Raw genomic sequence first — 19,889 nt, forward strand, 5'->3', positions numbered from 1 at the left:
TTGACCTTTGCCTACCCTCAGTGGAGTAGGGCGGAACTGGGGCTGGGCATCTGCAGGTAGCAGCATTCTTGCCGAATTTGGTACACTGCACATGGAGTTTGTCCACCTCAGCTACCTGACAGGGGACCCCGTCTACTACAAGAAGGTCAGTTTTCTCGCCGCCTTCTCTTTGTTTATCATAAAAGAGTTCTTTAAGATTTAACGAACGATCGTTGCTTGGAAAATGTTTGCCTTTCCAGGAAGGTGTATGTCAGTACTCTGGGCCCCCCTTTTTTTTTTTTCTTTTTAAACTATCTAAAGGAATGTCCATTCTCTTTACAATATTTACTGTTATTTGAGAAGTGTAACCACTAGTAGTTTTGTGAAAATTTTGTTGCCATCTCTATTCAGCATCGCGTTGCAGTGTCCCTAGCCCCAGAACAAGAAAAACAAAGTGAACAGATAGTTAAAGAATTGAATTGAAAAGGAAGAAGGAAAAAAATAATCATTCACAGATTACATGATTATCCACCTGAAATCTTAAAATAATCTGTATTTAAACTATTAGAAATAAGAGCATATTTATAGTTTTGAATAGAAGATCAATATAGATACGAAAAATCACCAGCATTTCTCTGCACCAACTACAACAGGCAAGAAAGTATCAATGTTAACAAACACATAGGTGGTAGGAACTTTACGTGATGGGAACAAGAGTGTAACTTCCTTACAAATAAGCTTAACAAAAGATAAATAAAGTTCAAAACACTTGAATGACATTGAGAAGGACCTAAGTAAATGGAGAAGGATGTTCTGTTCATGTACAGCTAAACAGTATCATAAAAACTTTAGTCTTTTCCAGATTGATCTGTAGCATTAATTCAGTGCCACTTAGAACTCCAGTGGCTTCTTTTAAAAAAATGAAACTTGTCAAGATTCTTCTAGAATTTATATAGAGGAGAAATGTGGAGTGGGTTTGCATCACCCATATCGACACTCACAGGGAAGTGTTGGTGCATAAAGACAAATAGACTGATGAACAGAATAAATGTTCCTTAAATAGATCCATATATATGTGGAAACATTATGACAGGGGCAGCATTGCAGATTATAACCATTTGAGGAGCATTAAAGGCTTAAATCTAAAAGACAAATCTAGTGAAGTTGAAAATACATATACCCTGTGACCCAGCAATTCCAGTCTTTGATATGTACATTTATACCATACTATACATAGAAGAATCATTTGCATTAGCAATTTATGTAATAAAATTCAGTACAGCAGTAGGAAGAATTGAATTATATTTATCAATTAAAAGAATATGATACAACCTTTTTTAAAAAGTTAAAAACAAGCAGAGCTGAATAATATGTTTTGTGTGGGGATTCAGAAGTGATGAACATAAAACTCAGAACTGTGAGTACAGCCAGGACAGAGTCCGTGCTCTGTAAATGTATAAACAGTGCAGCAAAGGTGTTTGTAGTGTTGCATTTCTTAAATTGGGATGTGAGTGGAATCTGTGTATATTCCTTTCTATGTGTGAGCTGTTTCATCAGTTGAGAAGAATTTGCAGGTAAAGACAGCAGTGGAGGAAGACACAGAATTTTTCTTTTCCTGATGAAATTAACAAAAATCTTAAAGACCGGCAAACATTTATCCATAGTAATGAAAGGAGGAGAGGCTGCAGTCTCATGTCATAAGTATGTGACAGCCAAGAAGCAGAAAGCTTGTGGCATGGTACTTAAGTCTGTTTCCCACCTTGTTCTGAACCCTTACTGGGCAAAGGAAGCACGTCATCAGATTCCTGGCACTCCCCATCAATCCATCTCACAGAGGACACCAGTTCCGAGGGTGTGGGGTGTTCACTTGTCCACAGCTCCCGAGGGGTCTTGCCTCCATCTTGCCTGAACACTGGGACTCCAGATCTCAAATTGTGTCCAGGAGGGGAGGAATACTTCCCTCTCACCCACCCGACACAGTAGGGATGAATTCAGAGACACTGCAGCTGTAACATATCAAACCAAAGTTCAGGTCAGAGCCGACCCTGTTAAACGTGAGCAAGACGCAGAGGGAAAACGTGGCAAGTACATAAACATACTGCAACAGGGTAGTAACAAAACCGTGGTGGTAAATAGCATGTAAAAGACTGATAAAGAACCCACTTTCAAATTTCATGAAGTCACTGTAATTTATACTATAATAGCAAGTGAACTCAGTAAAATTATAACTCAAAAGAAATAATGATACAAAAAGATTGCAGAACTGAAGAAACAAATTGAGATCTTAAAACGTTATATTTCTATTATGAATAAATAAATGAAAAACAACAAAGCAGTGACTTTACATAATTGAAAACCGATTTACTAACGTGGAAAAGCAGGAGACCATCATAGTGGAAACCAAGAAAAAGCATGAAGAGATTAAAAGCTGATAAATGTATAAAATGAAGGTAATCTAGCATGTGGTATTTCTGAAGTAGAGGATCTGACAGATAGGAATCACCTAAAAGTGACAGGAAGGAGAGAGAGAACTGCAAATTCCCTTTTTAACAGAATTAAGAGATACTTGATATTTCACACAACAAAATAGGAGAAAAGGTTGCTGTAATCAAGGGCAGAGAGGTTTGGGAAACAAGAGAGGATATTTGTGGCTGCAGATTTCAAGAATAAAAAACCAGAAGAGCACAGTTCCCTGAAATAAATGGTATATCTAGAGGTGCAGAACCGAAGTCCTCATTAGCAGCATTGAGAACAGGGTCACAGACTGATGGTGGGTGCTTCTTTGGACCCTTCTACAGGCGTGTTGAGAAGCTAGGATAACAGAATTCTCAGGAAACTTCTGTGAGGGAAGAGAATGCATGACACATTTTCTTTTATGAGCAGTGCTACTGCATTGCTAGTCTCGGTTATCTGGGGAAAAGCAAAGGCGTCCGGTCTCTTCCTGGCCTTTTATGTCATCCTTGTGTAAATAGCTGGTTCAAGGAAAATAACAATGAGTAATTCATCAGGAAAGAACAAGGATAGAATTTATACAGAGGTATATTATCAGAAAAAAAGAGGGAAGGAACAGGGTATATAAGAGATGCCCAAAAAATACTTCTCAGGAAATAGCAATTAAATCCTGACCGAATATCGCCATGAGAGGGAAGATAATAAAGCCCTCCTCTCTGTGAAACAAGTATATCAACAGAAATAGAGTGCTCAGAGACAGTTAAGATGTGCTATCAGTAACAAATTGCAAGAAACAGTTACCACCAAAAATGAAAGCCAAATTGGAAGCAGTACCAAGGAGGTGTTCAAAGACAATGATGGACTTAGAAGACAAAATTGAGACAAGCTAGTAAAGGTATCGACAGTAAAAAAGAGATGGATAAAAAAGTTCAGAAAGGAAAGGCAGCTGAAAGAGGCAGAGAGGATTCAACGTATGCCTAATTTTCAGAAGACAAAAGAAGGTAATATTTTATTATCCCTAATGGCATCATTTCAAACTGCCTAATCGTGGTTCACGGAATTATTCAGATTGGGATTGCACATAGAGTTGGTCTCAGCCTTGAAAGAACACAGACAGCACACCATCCTTGGGCCAGTTCCTAAAACCGCCTAATGACAAAGTCCAGCCAAATGAAAGATGACCGGGACATTGTCCTAACAGGATTTGTGCTGTGCTCAAGCCAGAAAATAATGAAGTATATATAAGGTTCTGTGAAGATGTTTCCCCAAGTCATGCATACTGAGCAGGTTATCCTTCAGAGGTAAAAGGAACATTCTCAAATAAGAATACAAGGAGTAGAATACATTTGTGCACTCTCAAAATCCATCCAGTGTATAGATGAATGCAGATAAAGTCCCTGAGAAAATTTCTATCTTCTTAATATATTTTTGTGATTTCTTTCCTCCGTAGCTTTAGGGAGATCTTTCAGGAATCAAAATTTTGGGGATTTTAGTAATTTTCAGATTTCTATTATGGAATCGATTTTTAGAGTTCAGTAATTTAGTTCACTTTTTCACCTATTCAGGTTAGTTTCATACTTCTTATTATAAATGTCCTTTTGTGATTCCATTTCTATGAAATTATTTCTGTTTTTATATTTAGATATGTACATATTAAATGTGTCTGGAATGATGTGTATTACTGATGTTTCTGATGGTTATTTCTGGATAGTAAAATGTTGGCATTTAAATTAGTTTTTTTCTGTGCTCTTCATATTTTCAATTGTTTCTTGAATTTTAAATAATGGTGGTATATCATCTGGTAAAAATAACAAGTCATTTATAAAGTAGAAGCCTTTCCTGACCACTACCACCACCACCACCAACACCACACACACACACACACACACACACACACACACACACACACACACACACACGGGAGATGGTATAGGTTCTGAGTGAGGAAAAACCACAAAACCTAGTTGACATTTACTTTATTAATTGTATTCTTTATTTTTGTTAAGGTCATGCATATTCGGAAACTACTTCAGAAAATGGATCGTCCAAATGGTCTTTATCCAAATTATTTGAACCCAAGAACAGGTCGCTGGGGTCAGTGTAAGTATTTCTAGTACAGCCAATGCTATGTCAAAAGGTTATTTGTCTGAAGACTTGCTTGATGTAGTGAAAAGTCCATCACACGTATGGTTGGAACCCCTCAGCTTCTAACCCTGTGATCTGCTAGTGCCGTTACCTTTGGCAAATTTCTAATCTTTTGTCGCTTAAGTTTTTCTACGTGTAAATGGAAACACTAATAACCTGTGTCACAAGCAGTATTTTACTCCATTTATGTTTAAGTACTTTGTTAAAAATAGTGCCGTCTTTGCAAAAAAAAAAAAAGGGTTCCCCCTATTTATAAACCCTAGCTTCATGTAAATAAGAGCATTGCTTTGGATAGGTATTTATTAAAGGAATATGAAGAACAAACAAGGGTCTTAAATGATTAGAAAGGAGGGGCGCAGTTGCCTTTGGACAAGATTTGTCCAGTCATTTTAACAGAAGATACCAGGTCTTATTATTCAGATTCTGTGCCAAATGCTTGGATGAAACTAGAGATGAGGGATAACTATGTAGAACTTGGTCTGAGTTTAGGGAGCTCCCAGGCCAGCAGGGGAAGCAGACACACTTCAGAGTCGTTGGAGCTGGAATATAATGTGGTAAGTGTTACGGTACAGACATGTACCAGTTGTGATGTGAGACTGGCAGAAGTGACTTCCTCGGTGAGGAGAAGGTATTTTGTTTGATGAGAGGGTGATGTTTTAAAGCTTTAGAATTGATCTTCGAAGGAATAGATTTTTTAAAAATAACAAATGTTGCGGCGCCTGGGTGGCTCAGTCGGTTAAGCATCCGACTTCGGCTCAGGTCATGATCTCACGGTTCGTGGGTTCGAGCCCCATGTCGGACTCTGTGCTGACAGCTTAGAGCCTGGAGCCTGCTTTGGATTCTGTGTCTCCCTCTCTCTCTGTTCCTCCCCTGCTCTCACTCTGTCTCTCTCTCAAAAATAAAGGTTTAAAAAAATTTTTTAAATAATAAATGTTTATTTGGAAATGTGGAACTTGTAGAATGGAAATAAAATATGGGTTTACCAATGGTATTCTCTCTTGAAAGATAGAGAACGAAAACAAAGAGTAGAACGTGTTACTTTGCCCCTAGTATGACGTAGTTGGGTTATTTTTGAGACTAATGAAATCATAATGAAACAGTAGAAAATGAGGTGAAAATAACAATCTCTTAATTTTATGTATGGAAAATAATGTTTAATCCATCAGTGAGAAATTATGCTGGTGTTTGCTACCAAGAGTAGGAAAACATTTGTCACGGAATCTTGGGGGCTCCTGTCAAGGAAATTGTCTTTTATTTTGTGAAAGGAAAGCACAGTGGTCAGTACAGTTGTGTCTTTCATGGATCTGGGAATAAATCTCAGTCTTTGGTTCCTCTTCTGTACTTTTCTTTTTCCTCTTCTGGAATTCTTTACGTGTAGCTCATTTTTCTCTTTATTTTGAAGAAAATACAAGATCTGTGCCTCTACTGAGTGGAAATGATACTTTTTTGGAAAAAACAAAACCCCAAAGACAGCATTGCTAAAATATAAAAATGTGCTTTTCTTATTCCAGATAAGGATGACTGGTTTGGATGTCTGCTTAGTAACTTGGGTGAATTTTATTAAAATTCTAAAGTACATTTCCCTCTTAGAGTTTTATTAAGATTTGGGAATAACTCTAATATCAGGAAAAAATTATGTTCAGTTCCTTCTTTACGTCATATGCCAGTGTATATTCTATAACGTATAGCTTAACTTGAACTGTAAAAAACAACAACATAAAAATACTAGATTTTTTTTTTTTTTTTTTTGTAATCGGGAAAACCTTCTCCTTAAAGAAAAGGTATCAGTTTTTACTATCCAGATGTTAACCTCTTACATTTCCTAGGAAAGGCAAATAACAAGCTAAGGAAATACATTTGATTGTATTTGGAAAACAGAGTGTTCATATCTTCTGTATATCAAGAACTCTTATAATAAGAAAAAAGATAATCATTCTTAATAGAAAGATACACTGAGAAAAATTGGTTCATGAAAAAACAGAACACAAATGGACAATAAACAGATGTGCATTTTTAATCCTAAAAGTGGTGTTACTGAAGATATGTGGTATATGGAGACAATGTAATGTGACAACATCCTCTTTCTGTACAGACTGGTACTATATATATAAAGTCTATATAATTTACTATATAAATTCTATAGTAGAATTTGCAAACACTACCATCTTTGGTGTCGTCCCTCTCTTCCCGCTTCACCACCACCATTATCAAATCAATGCAGCTTTTATTTATTTTATTGAAGTGTAGTTGACATACAATATTATACGGTTGACCTTTGAACAATGTGGAGATTAGGGGCACAGTCGGAAGTGGGAGTTTGACTCCCACCCAAAACTTAACTACCAGGAGCCTAGTAGTTGACTGAAGAGCCTTACCAATAACATAAACAGTTGATTAACACAAATTTTGTGTGTTATATTCTTAAAGTAAAGCTACATAAAATATTAAGAATATCACAAGGAATAGTAAATAAATTTACAGTACTATACTGTATTGAAAAAAAACTGCATGTAAATGGACCTGCACAGTTTAAACCCATGTTGTTCAAGGGTCAACTGGATTAGTTTCAGGTATACAACATAGTGATTCCCAATGCAGCTTTTAAACAGAAGACACTATTCTTTATCTATTAAATTAATAAAGGAAATGGGCATATCCCTGTATCCAGAGCTTCAAAAACTGAAAAATTTGTATGCCCTTTGAACCAGCGACTTATTTCTAGGTATTTATTCCAAAGACATTTGGACATATGCATACATATATATTATATTTCTATATATATGTATACACACACACACACATAAAGTTTATTTGCAATAACTTTGAAGTTATTCATAATATGAATAATTTGGAAACATTCTAAAGCAGTCTTGTCCAATAGAACTTTCTGTAATGAGAAAAATGTTCTATATCTGTGCTATCTGTATAGGCGTCACTAAATGCATATGCTGTTGAGCACTGGAAATGTTAGTACAGATGTAGAGCTGCATTTAAATTTTATTTACTTTTAGTTAATTTAAGTAAACAGCTACTTGTGACTAGTGCCTGTTGCATTGGACAGTGCAGTTTTAAACATCCTATGAAAGAGATTTAGTTAAATAAATTGTAGTACCTTCAGATATAATATACTATGCAGCCATTAAAAGTTAGGTTACAGAATACTTGGCTTAGATAAATATGTTATCTGTGTTTTTTCCTGAATGCTTGTTTTTATTTTCTTCTTTTTATCTGTATTAATCTAAATTTGATAATGGACATCTATCAGTTTTAAAGTAAGATTAAAAACATTTTTTTAAAGCAGCTTTATTGAGAAACAGCACATGTGCCATATAATTTACCCATTCACAATATACAGTTGAATGGGTTTTAGTATTTATAACCATCCTCAACATCAACTTTAGAACATTTTCATTAACCCCCAAAGGAATCCTGTACCATTTAGCTATCACCCATCTATTTGCCTATTCCCCACTCTCCGCAGCTTTAAACAACCACTAATGTATTCTTGTGTCTCTCTAGATTTGTCTGTTCTAGACTTCTCATGTCATCCACATACTGTGTGGTCTTTTGTGATTGGCCTCTTTGATTTAGCAAAATGTTTTAAAGATTCTTCCATATTATACCTTGTATCAGTACTTGGATTTTTTAATGCCTGAATAATTCTCCCATTTTATGGATATACCACTGTTGTTTATCCATTCATCAGCTGATGACTTTGGGGTTGCTTCCACCAGGTTATTTTTCACTGTTGTTCCTTTTTTTTTATTGATTTATAGTTGACATACAATATTATATTAGTTTCAGGTATACAACATAGTGGTTTTGTGTTTTTATACATTATGAAATCATCACCTTGATAGGTCTAGTTACTGTCTCTGTACAAAGTTATTACTATATTACTGACTGTATTCCCCTATGCTATACATCATATTCCCACGACTTGTTTATTTTATAACTGGAAGTTTGAAAATCTTAATCCCCTTCACGTGTTTCTCCCATTGCCCACCGCCCCCCCTTTCTGGCAACCACTAGTTCTGTGTATCTGTGAGTCACTTTTTCTTTCATTTTGTTTGTTTTTTTTTAGATTCCACATATAAGTGAAATTATACAGTATTTGTTTTTCTCTGTATGACTTCTTTCACTTTGCATAATATGCTCCGAGTCTGTCTATGTTGTCACAGACGGCAAGATCTTATTCTTTTTTGTGGCCAAGTAATAGTCCATTATATATGAACTACATCTTCTTTATTCTTCTATGGATAAACACTCAGGTTGCTTCCGTATCTTGGCTATTGTAAATAATGCTACAGTGAACTTAGAGGTATGTACATCTTTTTGAATTAATGTTTTAGTTTTCTTTGGATAAATACCTAAAGAGGGATCGCTGGGTTACATGGTAGTTCTATTTTTAATTTTTTGAGAAACCTCCATACTGTTTTCTGTAGTGGCTGCAGCAATGTCCATCCCTACCAACAATGCACAAGGGGGTCCCTTTTCTCCACATCCTTATCAGCACCTGTTATTTCTTGACTTTTTGATAATAGCCATTCTGACAGATGTAAGGTAGTATCTCATTATGGTTTTGGTTTGCATTTCCTTGATAATTAGTTATGTTGAGCATCTTTTCATGTGCCTGTTGGCCATCTTTATGTCTTCTCTAGAAAAATGTCTCTTCAGATACTCTGCACATTTTTTAATTGGGTTGTTTTGTTTTTTTTGTTATTGAGTTGTATGAGTTCTTTATGTATTTTGGATATCAACCCCTCACCAGGTATATCGATAGCAGATATTTTCTTCCCACTCAGTAGGTTGCCTTTTCATTTTGTTGATGGTTTCCTTCACTGTGCACAAATATTTTTTAAAACTCTTTTTGATGTTTTATTTATTTTTGAGAGTGAGAGGGAGAGAGTGGGAGCAGAGGAGGGGCAGAGAGAGACAGACAGACAGAATCTGAAGCAGGCTCCAGGCTCTGAGCTGTCAGCACAGAGCCCAACACGGGGCTTGAACCCATGAACTGCAAGATCATGATGTGAGCTAAAGTCGGACACTTAACTGACTGAGCCACCTGGGCACCCCACAAATATTTTTTTAAGTTTATTTATTTATTTTGAGAGAGGTGGAGAGAGCAGGCGTGGGGAAGGGGCAGAGAGAGAGGGAGAGATGGAATCTCAAGCAGGCTCCATGTTGTCAGCGCAGAGCCCAACACGGGGCTCAAACTCTTGAATTGTGAGATCATGACCTCAGTCAAAATCAGGAGTTGGCTGCTTAACCAGCTGAGCCACCCAGGCATCCCTGTGCACAAACATTTTTTTTTTAATTTTTTTTTTAACGTTTATTTATTTTTGAGACAGAGACAGAGCATGAACAGGGGAGGGGCAGAGAGAGAGGGAGACACAGAATCTGAAACAGGCTCCAGGCTCTGAGCTGTCAGCACAGAGCCCGACGCGGGGCTCGAACTCACGGACCGTGAGATCATGACCTGAGCCGAAGTCGGACGCTTAACCGACCGAGCCACCCAGGCGCCCCCAAACATTTTTAAATAAAAAAGAGGATGTCATTTTCCACATCAAAATCTTAGAATAATGAAAAAAAAATAGCTCACTGAGAATTGCCAGCCTTTAAAATGACGAACAGTATAGCATTCACAGCATCTTAATTATTAAAAATACAACTTTTTCTCTTAAATAGTACTGTGAAAATTGAGTAATGACATGAAAAAGAATGAAATTGGGCCCTTACTTTATATACAAAACTTAGCTCAAAATGCATCAAAGACCCTAAAAATAAGAAATAAATTATAAAACTCTTAGGAGGATACAGGGACAAATCTTCATGACCTTGGATTTGGCAGTGGTTTCTTCAGAAGCAGAAGCAACAAAAGAAAAAGTAGTAGATAAATTGGATTTTATTAAAAGTAAAAACTTGTGCATCAGAGGACTATCATGACAGTGGAAGACAACCCACAGAATGTGAGAAAATATTTGCAAATCACATATCTGATAAGAGTTTAATATCCAGAATATATGAAGAACTTCTACAACTCAGCAACGAAAAGGTGGTTAAAAAATGGGCAAAGAACTTGAATAGACATTTCTCCAAAGAAGATCTGCAAGTGGAAAATAAACGTGAAAAAGATGCTCGTTATCGTTAGTCATTAGGGAAAGGCAAGTCAAAAAACACTGTGAGATTCCACTTCATACCTACTATGATGGCTGTCATCAAAAAGACAGAAAATATGTGTAAGCAAAGGTGGGGAGAAATTGGAATCCTTACACATCGCTGCTGGGAACGTACACCGTGAAAAACAATTTGGTAGTTCCTCAAAAAGTTAACTACAGAAAACCCACTGTGATCCAGCAGTTTAACTCCTGAGTATATACCCCAACGTTTGAAAGTAAGGACTGAGATACTTGTATGCTAACGTTCACACAACCGTTATTCACAGTAGCCAAAGTAGAAACACCCGAAGTGTCCAACAGATGAATGAACGAACACATTGTGGCACATGCACACAATGGAGCATCATTTGGCTGTGACAGGAATGAAGAGCTGCCACACGCTGCCACACAGATGAGCCTGGAAGGCATTGTGATAAATGAAAAAACCCAGTCACAAGAAGGACAAGTCCTGTATGATTGCACTTTACCAAATAGTCTAAAGCAGTCAAGTTCATAGTCAGAAAGTGGATTAGTGGTTGAGACTTGGGTGAAAGGGGAGGTGGGAATTATTACTCCATAGGTACAGAGTTTCTCTTTGGGATGATGAAAAAGTTTTGGAAATAGAGCTGTACAACACTGTGAATGTAATTAATGCTCCTGAATGGTACACTTAAAGCATGATTAAAGTGGCAACTTTCATGTTACATATATTTCGTCACGATTAAAAAATGGCAATAAAATATTTCATTCTTCCTTTTCTTCTCACAATAAATTCAAATTACTTCTTCAGAATATATTCACACATAGCAGTTATTAATTTTGAGAATGTTACAAAAGAACAATTCACTGGTTATTTTAGCAAGGGGACTTCAAAATCCTAGGGAAACTATCGTAATATCCTTTTAGCAGCTGTGGTCTTCACTAAATTGTCCAATTTGTTCCTTTTAATGTTTTTGTATATTTTATATCAGCTTCAGAAAAGTGTATCAAATCCATTATTGTCTTTGAGCACTATACATCTGTCACATCTATAAATAGTCTGCAAAACAAACAGTGAATCGAACTGAAATTTAACAATCCAGCTTTGGCTGACTGTATTGTAATTAGAGTAATGGTGGTGTCTGCGACATGCACATAGCAATCACAGAGAATAATTACTGGTAATTACCTTCAGGAAAAGTACTTGGCAACAGATATAAAAGAACATAGTAAGGAACCTAGATTTAAAGGCACATTATTAGTATTTTTTTCTCTTTTCTCCTCTTTGTTTTCTCACTGGCTTTCCAAGCACAGCGCTTAGCCTATGCCATATAATGACTAAAGGGAAGAAAATATAGGAAATTGTTCATTACGGATTCAGTATGTTTTATACTACTAAATTAAAAATCATGGAAAAAACAAGTATGGGTATGAGTTGGAAGACTAACCCTTGCTTTCCTGCTTAATAATTTACTGTAATAATTTAGATGAGTTATTTAACTTCTCCATGCTTTTTGTTTCTTCATCTGTTCTCATTATCCTTTTCTAATAGGATGATCATGTAGGTCATATATTTGAGGTACTGTGTTTGAAAATGCCTCATAATCCATGACATGATACAAATATCAGCTTTTATTCTAGAATTTCCTATAAGAAAACTTCAAAAAATACCTTCCGTTAGAAACCTGCCATTAACTTAATAACATGCTGAGGCAGATCGTACGAATCATTGATATTTAGTAGTGCTTTATGATGTGTTATCAATGTCTGCATCTCCGAAGGACCTGAGAGTGACATGGTTCATCAGATTTGACGCCTGGGAAGACATGATTCAGTGGTTTAAGCAAGGTCAGACTACTGGGTGATAAATTCTGAGGTTACCATGGATCTCAGGCTTCGGCTGTTTGTTCATTTATTAAGCCTATAATCTTCAACTAGAGCAACAGCCTAGAAGAGCTGGAGAGAACCTCTTTGTTGTCCTAGGGCCTTGGTAACTTAGAACTAAATCTGTAAACCCTGGCAGTAATTCACAGACCTATAACAACATCTCCCCTAAATCATGATACCAAAGACTTTTGCCTTTCTCTGCTAATTACACTGTTATTTTACCTCCTTTAATTCCTGTATGTCTCCGTTACTTTGTTTTCTTTCCTGCTCATTTGTTAATCCTTTCTGTAGATGACACCATGCCTAGAAATATTTGTAGGTGGCTAGGACAAAATAGAAAATGCCCAATGTGTTACTGTGTTACTTGAATGACTCTTACTTGTGTAAGTGTCATGCCCCAACGTACCATTTGTGTTCTTTAATCACTCCCTGCAAACTCCCATGGCTCAAATCTGTTTCATATATTGGTAACTCCCAAGTGTATATCCCCAGTCTCTCGGGATTTCCACATACCTGATTGTCTGTTTGTCACATCTATTTGGATATCCAGCTAGTGCCTCAAATTCCACATGCCCCAAATTCAAACTCCTTCTACTTTAAATCATTTCCTCCTTCAGTATTATCAATTTCAGTGAAGAGCACCATTGTTCACCCATTTGCCCAGCCAGAAATCTAGACATCATCCATGATTTCTCTTTTTTCACCTTTTTTTTCCAGTAAACATCTGATAGGTTTCAAACTCAAAGAGTATAGTATCTTCAAGAAAGATTATTCAGTTTTAAGATGTTAATAAACATTAAAATTCAGTTGAAGGGTAGATGTTATAGATAAAACCAGCCAAGAGGGGGAGGATTCCTGAGAAGGAAGCAGAAGTAGTTAGGATCCAGAGCTAGATGGAGTATGTAGACAAGGGGTATTTCTTCCTCTTTAATAAGCAAAGCGAACAGATAAAATGATAGTTGGGGGTGCAACAAGTTGAAAGATACGTTTTTAGGGTTTCCTCTCTCCCCCATCAGTGGTCTATATTTTTCTGTGAATTAGGAGGCAGGGTTGTATGCTGAGAGTAGGCAGAAGGTAGAGCTGTAGGGGACTTTTGAAGAAGAGATTTCAAATACCTGCTTTAAGGACCGGGAAAGAACAGTAATCAAGAAGTCACGCTAAAGTTGACAAGCGATGTTGGGGTTCTCATTCATGGTGAAAGTTGCGAATTTGGGGATAATAGTAGAGCAGACTGACAACTGGGCTGCTGTTTTACCTGGTTGGGTGCAACAAAACAATGGAGCAAGGATCCTGAATATTTGGACAAGAGGATTGGTGACCTGTTGCTTCTTTTCGTATCCAGCCTGGACTGCATAGGATCCAAACCAACGGGGGAGTATTCGAGTACTTTGCCTTCTATTTTATCTGTCCTTCCAATCCCAAAACTTTTATCAACCCAGCCATCTACCTTTCCCATTTGTAGACTCAGCTGAGCATTGCTGATGAAAATCATCTGTAGTTATGTTGAAGTTGCTATAAATTTATAATTTCCAATTCCACCTGGATCTTTTGTACCTCTGACAGTTCTTTGATCAGTTTACTTGTCTTGCTTACTCTTCCAAATCTTCTATACAAACCTCCTATCCATCCCCAACTCACTTTTGACCATTTCCTTATTTTCAGTTTCCTGAGCAATTTTATTTAGGTATATCTTGATTAAAAAGTTTTATGGTGTATTTATAGAGGTTTAAAAAAAATTTTTTTTGAATTCCAGTGTGATTCTCAGTATTTTTTAAATGGAGTTAAGTTTGTTGCGTTACTGATAGGACTAATTTCAGGTATCTTTTTTGTTTTGTTTACTTGCTTTTTTAATAACAGCTTTATTAAGGTAGAGTCGGGGAGCCTGGGTGGCTCAGTAAGTTAAGCGTCCCGATTCGATTTCAGCTCAGGTCATGATCTCATAGTTGGTGAGATCGAGCCCTGCGTTGGGCTCTGCACTGAGAGTGCAGAGCCTGCTTGTGATTCTCTCTCTCCCTCTGTCTCTGCTCCTCCCCTGCTTGCATGCCCGCTCTAAATAAACAAACAGGTGTCATTGACATATAATAAACGGTACATGTTTAAAGTGTACAGTTTGGTAAGTTTTTAAATGAGTATATACCTATGGAATCATCACTGCAATCAAAATAATGAACCTATCTATCACCTCTAAAGGTTTCCTCATCCCCCTTTATGATTGATTCTTCTTTCACTCCCCTTCTCACTTCTTCCTTAAGCAACTGCTGATCTGCTTTCTTTCGTCATAGATACATTTGCATTTGTGGAGCTTTGTATAAATGGAATCCTTTGTATGCTTTATTTTATTTCTGGCTTCTTTCACAGAATGATTATTTTGAGATTTGCCCATGCCATGTTTATCAGTAGTTCTGAGTAGAGTTCTACTTTCTAGAATACCGTGATTTGTTTCTCCGTTCACCTGTTGATGATCATTTGGGCTGTTTCCACTTTGGGGTTATCACAGAAAAGTGCTATGAGCATTGACATACAAGCCTTCACGTTGACATACGTTGTCATTTTTGTTGAGTGAAGACCTGGGAGTGAATGTTCGTATCATATGGTAGGTGTGTATGCTTAACTTAGTAAAAATTGTCCAACTCTTTTCTGAAGTGGATGTACCATATTCCATTCCCATGAGCAGCGTTCCTCCACACGTGCACCAGCACTTGACATGGTCAGCCTTTTCCTTTTAGCCACTGTAATAGGTGATTAACACTTCCCAAATCACCAGTGAGATGTCTTTTTCATGAGCTACTTCCCATCCATTTATCTTCTTTGGTGAATTATCTGATCAGACCAGACCCCTCTCCGGTTGCCCATTTTGTAAATGGATGTTTTCTCTCAGTCTTTGACTTGTCTTTTCATTCTTTAACAATGTTAAAGAAAAAAGATGCCAATTATGAAGTCCCATTTTATCAGTCTTTTTTAATGAATTATTCTTTTGTGTCATATCTAAGAAATCTTTGTCTAACTCAAGGCCACAAAATTTCCTCCTGTGTTTTCTTCTAAAAGTTGCAGAGCTTTAGGTTTTATATTTTGGTCTGTGATCTGCTTTCAGTTGATTTTTATATAGGTATCAAAGTTCTTTTTTTTTTTCTTTCGTTCTTTTTTTTTTTTTTTTTTTCTCTTTTGCATGTGGGTGTCTGATTATTCCATACACCCATTTGTTGAAAAGACTGTCTCTTCTCCACTGCATTGGCTTTGGCTTTGCACCTTTGTCAGAAATCAGTTGTACATATAGGTATAAGTTTTTGGATTCTTTTCTGTTCTGATGGCCTATTTATGTATTATTATGCCAATGCCATGCTGTTTTGATTACTCTAGCTTTATTACAGGTATTGAAATCAAGTAGGATTAGCCCTCTGAGTTTTTTCTTTCTCAAAACTGTCTTGGTTATCTAAGTCCTTTGCATTTCCATATTAATTTTAGCATCACTTTGTCAGCATTTATAGAAAACCCTCCTGGTATTTTGATTGGGAAATCATTTGGGGGAAATTGACATCTTAACACTGTTTGACAGTTGACATCTTCAGCCTGTGCACAGGTTGTATCAGTCTCAACATTTATTTAGGTATTCTTCACCACTTCTCTCAAATATTCTGTCGCTTTCTGTGCACAGGTCTTTCATGTGTTTCACCAGATTTACCTGTAGATGTTTCATATTGTTGATGCTGTTAAAAATGATACTTTAAATTCCAGTTTCTTATATTTTGTTGCTAAAATATGGAAATAAAATTGATTTAGTATGTTCATCTTGTGTCTGCAACTTGCTAACCTCAATTTTTAGTTCTAGTAGCTTTTTTGTAGATTCCATTGAATTTTCTTCATAGATGACCTTATTATCTCTACGTAAAGATAGCTTACATCTTTGTTTCCAATATGAATGCCATTTATTTAAATTTAATTCATTTCTTTTTTGACCTTTGCACCTGCTAGAGCCCGTAGGGAAGTGTTGAAGAAAAGTGATGAAAGGGAGCAGCCTTGTTTGATTTCTGATCTTAGGGAGAAAGCATTCAGTCTTTAACGGTAGGGTTTGGTTTTTTTTGTAGATGCCCTTTGTGATATTGAGGGAGTTCCTTTTTCCTGGTTTGCTTAAAATTTTTTTTATCAGGAATGTATTTTAAATATTTTGTGTGTGCATCTATTTTCTTCTTTGGTTTATTGAATAGAGTGAATCACATTGATTTTATCTTATTTTTTTAATGTTTGTTTATTTTTGAGATAGAGACAGAGCATGAGCAGGGGGTGGGTAGAGAGAGGGAGATTCTCTCCCGGGTCTGAGCTGTCAGCACAGAGCCAGATGCAGGGCTTGAACCCATGAACCGTGAGATCATGACCTGAGCCAAAGTCAGATGCTTAACTGACTGAGCCACCCAGGCACCCCACATGATTGATTTTGAATGTTAAGCCTTCTCTGCATTTCTAGAGTAAATCATATGTATTTATTCTAGATGTTCATGATGTATTAGCCTTTCAATATTTTCTTATAATTGATTTGTTAAATGAGAGATATTCCTCTGTAGGTTTCTTTTTTGTCTTTGTCTGGTTTTAGTACTATTACAATGCTGGCCTCAGAGTGAGTTGTGAAGTATTCCCTCCTCCTCAGTTTTATTGTTGTTTTCCTTGAATGTTTGATAGAATTTACCAACATAGCTATCCGAGTCTGGAGTTTTTTGGGGGGAAGGTTTTTAAGTACAATTTCAATTTCTTTGACAGATGGAAGGTTCTTCATATTATCTATTTCTTCTTGAGTGAGTTTTGGTAATTTTGGTCTATCAGAATTTGTCCATTTCATCTAGTTTTAAAAATTTATTGGCATAAAGTTGTTCATAATACTCCCTTATCCTTTTAAAATCTGTAGGTTCTGTTTCACTGATTTTTACCCCAACCTTTATTATTTGTCTTTTTTTTTAACCTACTTTTGTGTTTAATTTCCTTTTCCTTTTCTAGATTCTAAGGTAGAAGCTGAAGTCATTGATATTAAACCTTTTTTTTTTCTAATAGGGTTTCATGCTGTTAATTTTCCCTTGTGCACTGCTTTAATCCCACAAATGCTGATATGTTGTGTTTTCATTATCATGTGAGTTTACAGTTATTATCAAATTTGGAAACATTTTGGCCATTATTTCTTCAAATAGTTTTTCTGTCGTGTCTCTCTTTCAGAGATTCTAATTATTTGTGTAGTGACCCACTTAGTTCACTGATACTTGTTTCTGTTTTAAAAAAATTTTTTTTGTTTCATGTTCAGTAATTTCTGTTGCAGTGCCTTCAAGTTCACTGATCTTTTCGTATGTATTATCTGATCCCTTCCACTGTATTTAATCCCTTCCACTATATTTGTTTGTCTCTAACACAGTAGTTTTCATCTTTAGAAATTCATTTTGGATCTTTTTATATCTTCCTTGTCTCTCTACTTGCCTATTTGAATATAGGTAACACAGTTCTAATAACTTCTAATATTCTTCTCTGGTCACTGTACCATTTGTGTCAATTCTAGATAAAGTTTTGACTGGTTCATTATTCTCATTGTGAGTTGTTTCTTTCCTGCTTCTTTGCATACCTGGTAATCTTGGATTAGGTGTCAGACATTGTCAGTTTTACCTTGCTTGAGTGTCAGATAGTTTCCTTTTCCTAGAAATCGTCTTGAGTTTTGTTCAGGGATACAGTTAAGTTACTTGGAAACTGTTGGACCTTTTCCTGTGTTGATTTTATGATTTATTAGGGGAATCTGGTGCCTTGCACTCAGTGCTAGGGCTAATTATCCCTTCCTGTGTTCTCTGGTCTAATTCCCTATGAAGTATGAATTTTTCTAGTCTGGCTCAGGGGAAGAGGCATTATTACCAGTAGGCTCTTTGTGAGCCCAAGACAGTCCTTTTGTGCTATTTTCTCCCAGTATCAGGTAGTTTCCTCACATATGTGTGCTACTCAGTACTCTGCTGGATACTCAAGGGAACCGTTTGCAGATACCTAGTTTCTCTTTCTGTGCAGGTCTCCTCTCTGGCACCTTGGTCTGGGAACCCTGGCTGCCTTGGACTTTCTGGACTGCGTTATTTTCTTCTCCCTGTGCTTCTGCCGGGAAACTTTCTTGAGGCAGTAATCTGGGGCAGTCATGGGACTCACCTTGTTTATTTTCCATATCTCACAGATCACCGTTCTTTGTTGCCTGATGCTCAGTATCTTGAAAACCATCATTTCATGTACATGTCCATTAGTTTTGGCTGTTTTAGGTTACAGAGTAAACTCAGTCACTGGTTACTCCATCTGGGTCCAAAACACAAGTCTTTCTAAGTCAGTTTCTGTTTATTTAGGGTTTTTTCTATTTATTATACATTCTTAAAATATCTTCCCTATGCTGCCTTAAGTCTTTAGTTTCATTGTCTTTTTCTTTACTGGTTTCAAAAACATATATATTTTTTCATCTTTTCTAACAATTGCCCTTGAATTTTAACTTGCACCCTGATTATTTGTATTTTTCTAATGACATTTAGAATTAATCATTACTGTATCTTCCCTCTGAACAAGATGTGAAGCACATTTCTATTGTTCCATTGCCTAACCTCATCATGAACTTGTTGTTCAAGGTATTAATTTCTTTGTTTCCTATTGCCCCTTGTATGTCTCATTCTGTTCTTCTAGGTCTTAAAAAAAATTTTTTTTAATGTTTATTTATTTTTGAGAGAGAGAAGGCACACAAGCTGGAGAGACGCAGAGAGAGAGGGGGAGACGCAGAGAGAGAGAGGGAGACACAGACTCTGAAGCAGGCTCTAGGCTCCAAGCTGTTAGCACAGAGCTTGACACAGGGCTCAAACTCACGAACTGTGAGATCGTGACCTGAGCCAAAGTTGGACACCTAACTGGCTGAGCCACCCAGGTGCCCCTCTATTCTTCTAGTTTTCAAAAATTGCAGTTATTCCCAGAAGTATTCTGGTAGTTTTTAAAAAGTTGGTCACCATACACTTTACCTCCCTTCACCCAGGTGACCTTGCTTCCTAAGTCAAAGTGAAAGTAAAGATCCTTATGTAGGAGATCTCTACCTCTCAGCTCATTTAGTCACTGGGCTTTTCTCTGTTTTTCTAGCCTCAGACAATCCTGGGTAGGATTTTCCTTTGACCTATGTTTTGTATTATGTCTTCTTTCAACTCTTGAACTCTTTTCTGTCTTGGTGTTCCCATTTTAATTTTACCATGTGTTACACTCCTGGTTCCTTTCTCAGTTGCCGGGAAGTCCTTGTCTCTATTTCCTTGATTCTTCATTATC

At 36.7% G+C, this 19,889-nt stretch overlaps 1 protein-coding gene across 3 annotated transcripts in view; it reads left to right on the forward strand.

Moving 5' to 3' along the window:
• MAN1A2 (mannosidase alpha class 1A member 2) overlaps positions 1-19,889 on the forward strand; it is a 175,202-nt gene that overhangs the window by 103,933 nt on the left and 51,380 nt on the right. For all 3 annotated transcript variants that reach the window (XM_045478809.1, XM_045478811.1, XM_045478812.1), the window contains exons 7-8: positions 22-145; positions 4,437-4,530. In XM_045478809.1, coding sequence (XP_045334765.1) covers positions 22-145; positions 4,437-4,530 — 218 coding nt within the window. The remainder of the gene's footprint in view (positions 1-21; positions 146-4,436; positions 4,531-19,889) is intronic.

The sequence above is a fragment of the Leopardus geoffroyi genome, chromosome C1 (genome assembly GCF_018350155.1).
Source record: "Leopardus geoffroyi isolate Oge1 chromosome C1, O.geoffroyi_Oge1_pat1.0, whole genome shotgun sequence".
Taxonomy (NCBI): Eukaryota; Metazoa; Chordata; class Mammalia; order Carnivora; family Felidae; genus Leopardus; species Leopardus geoffroyi.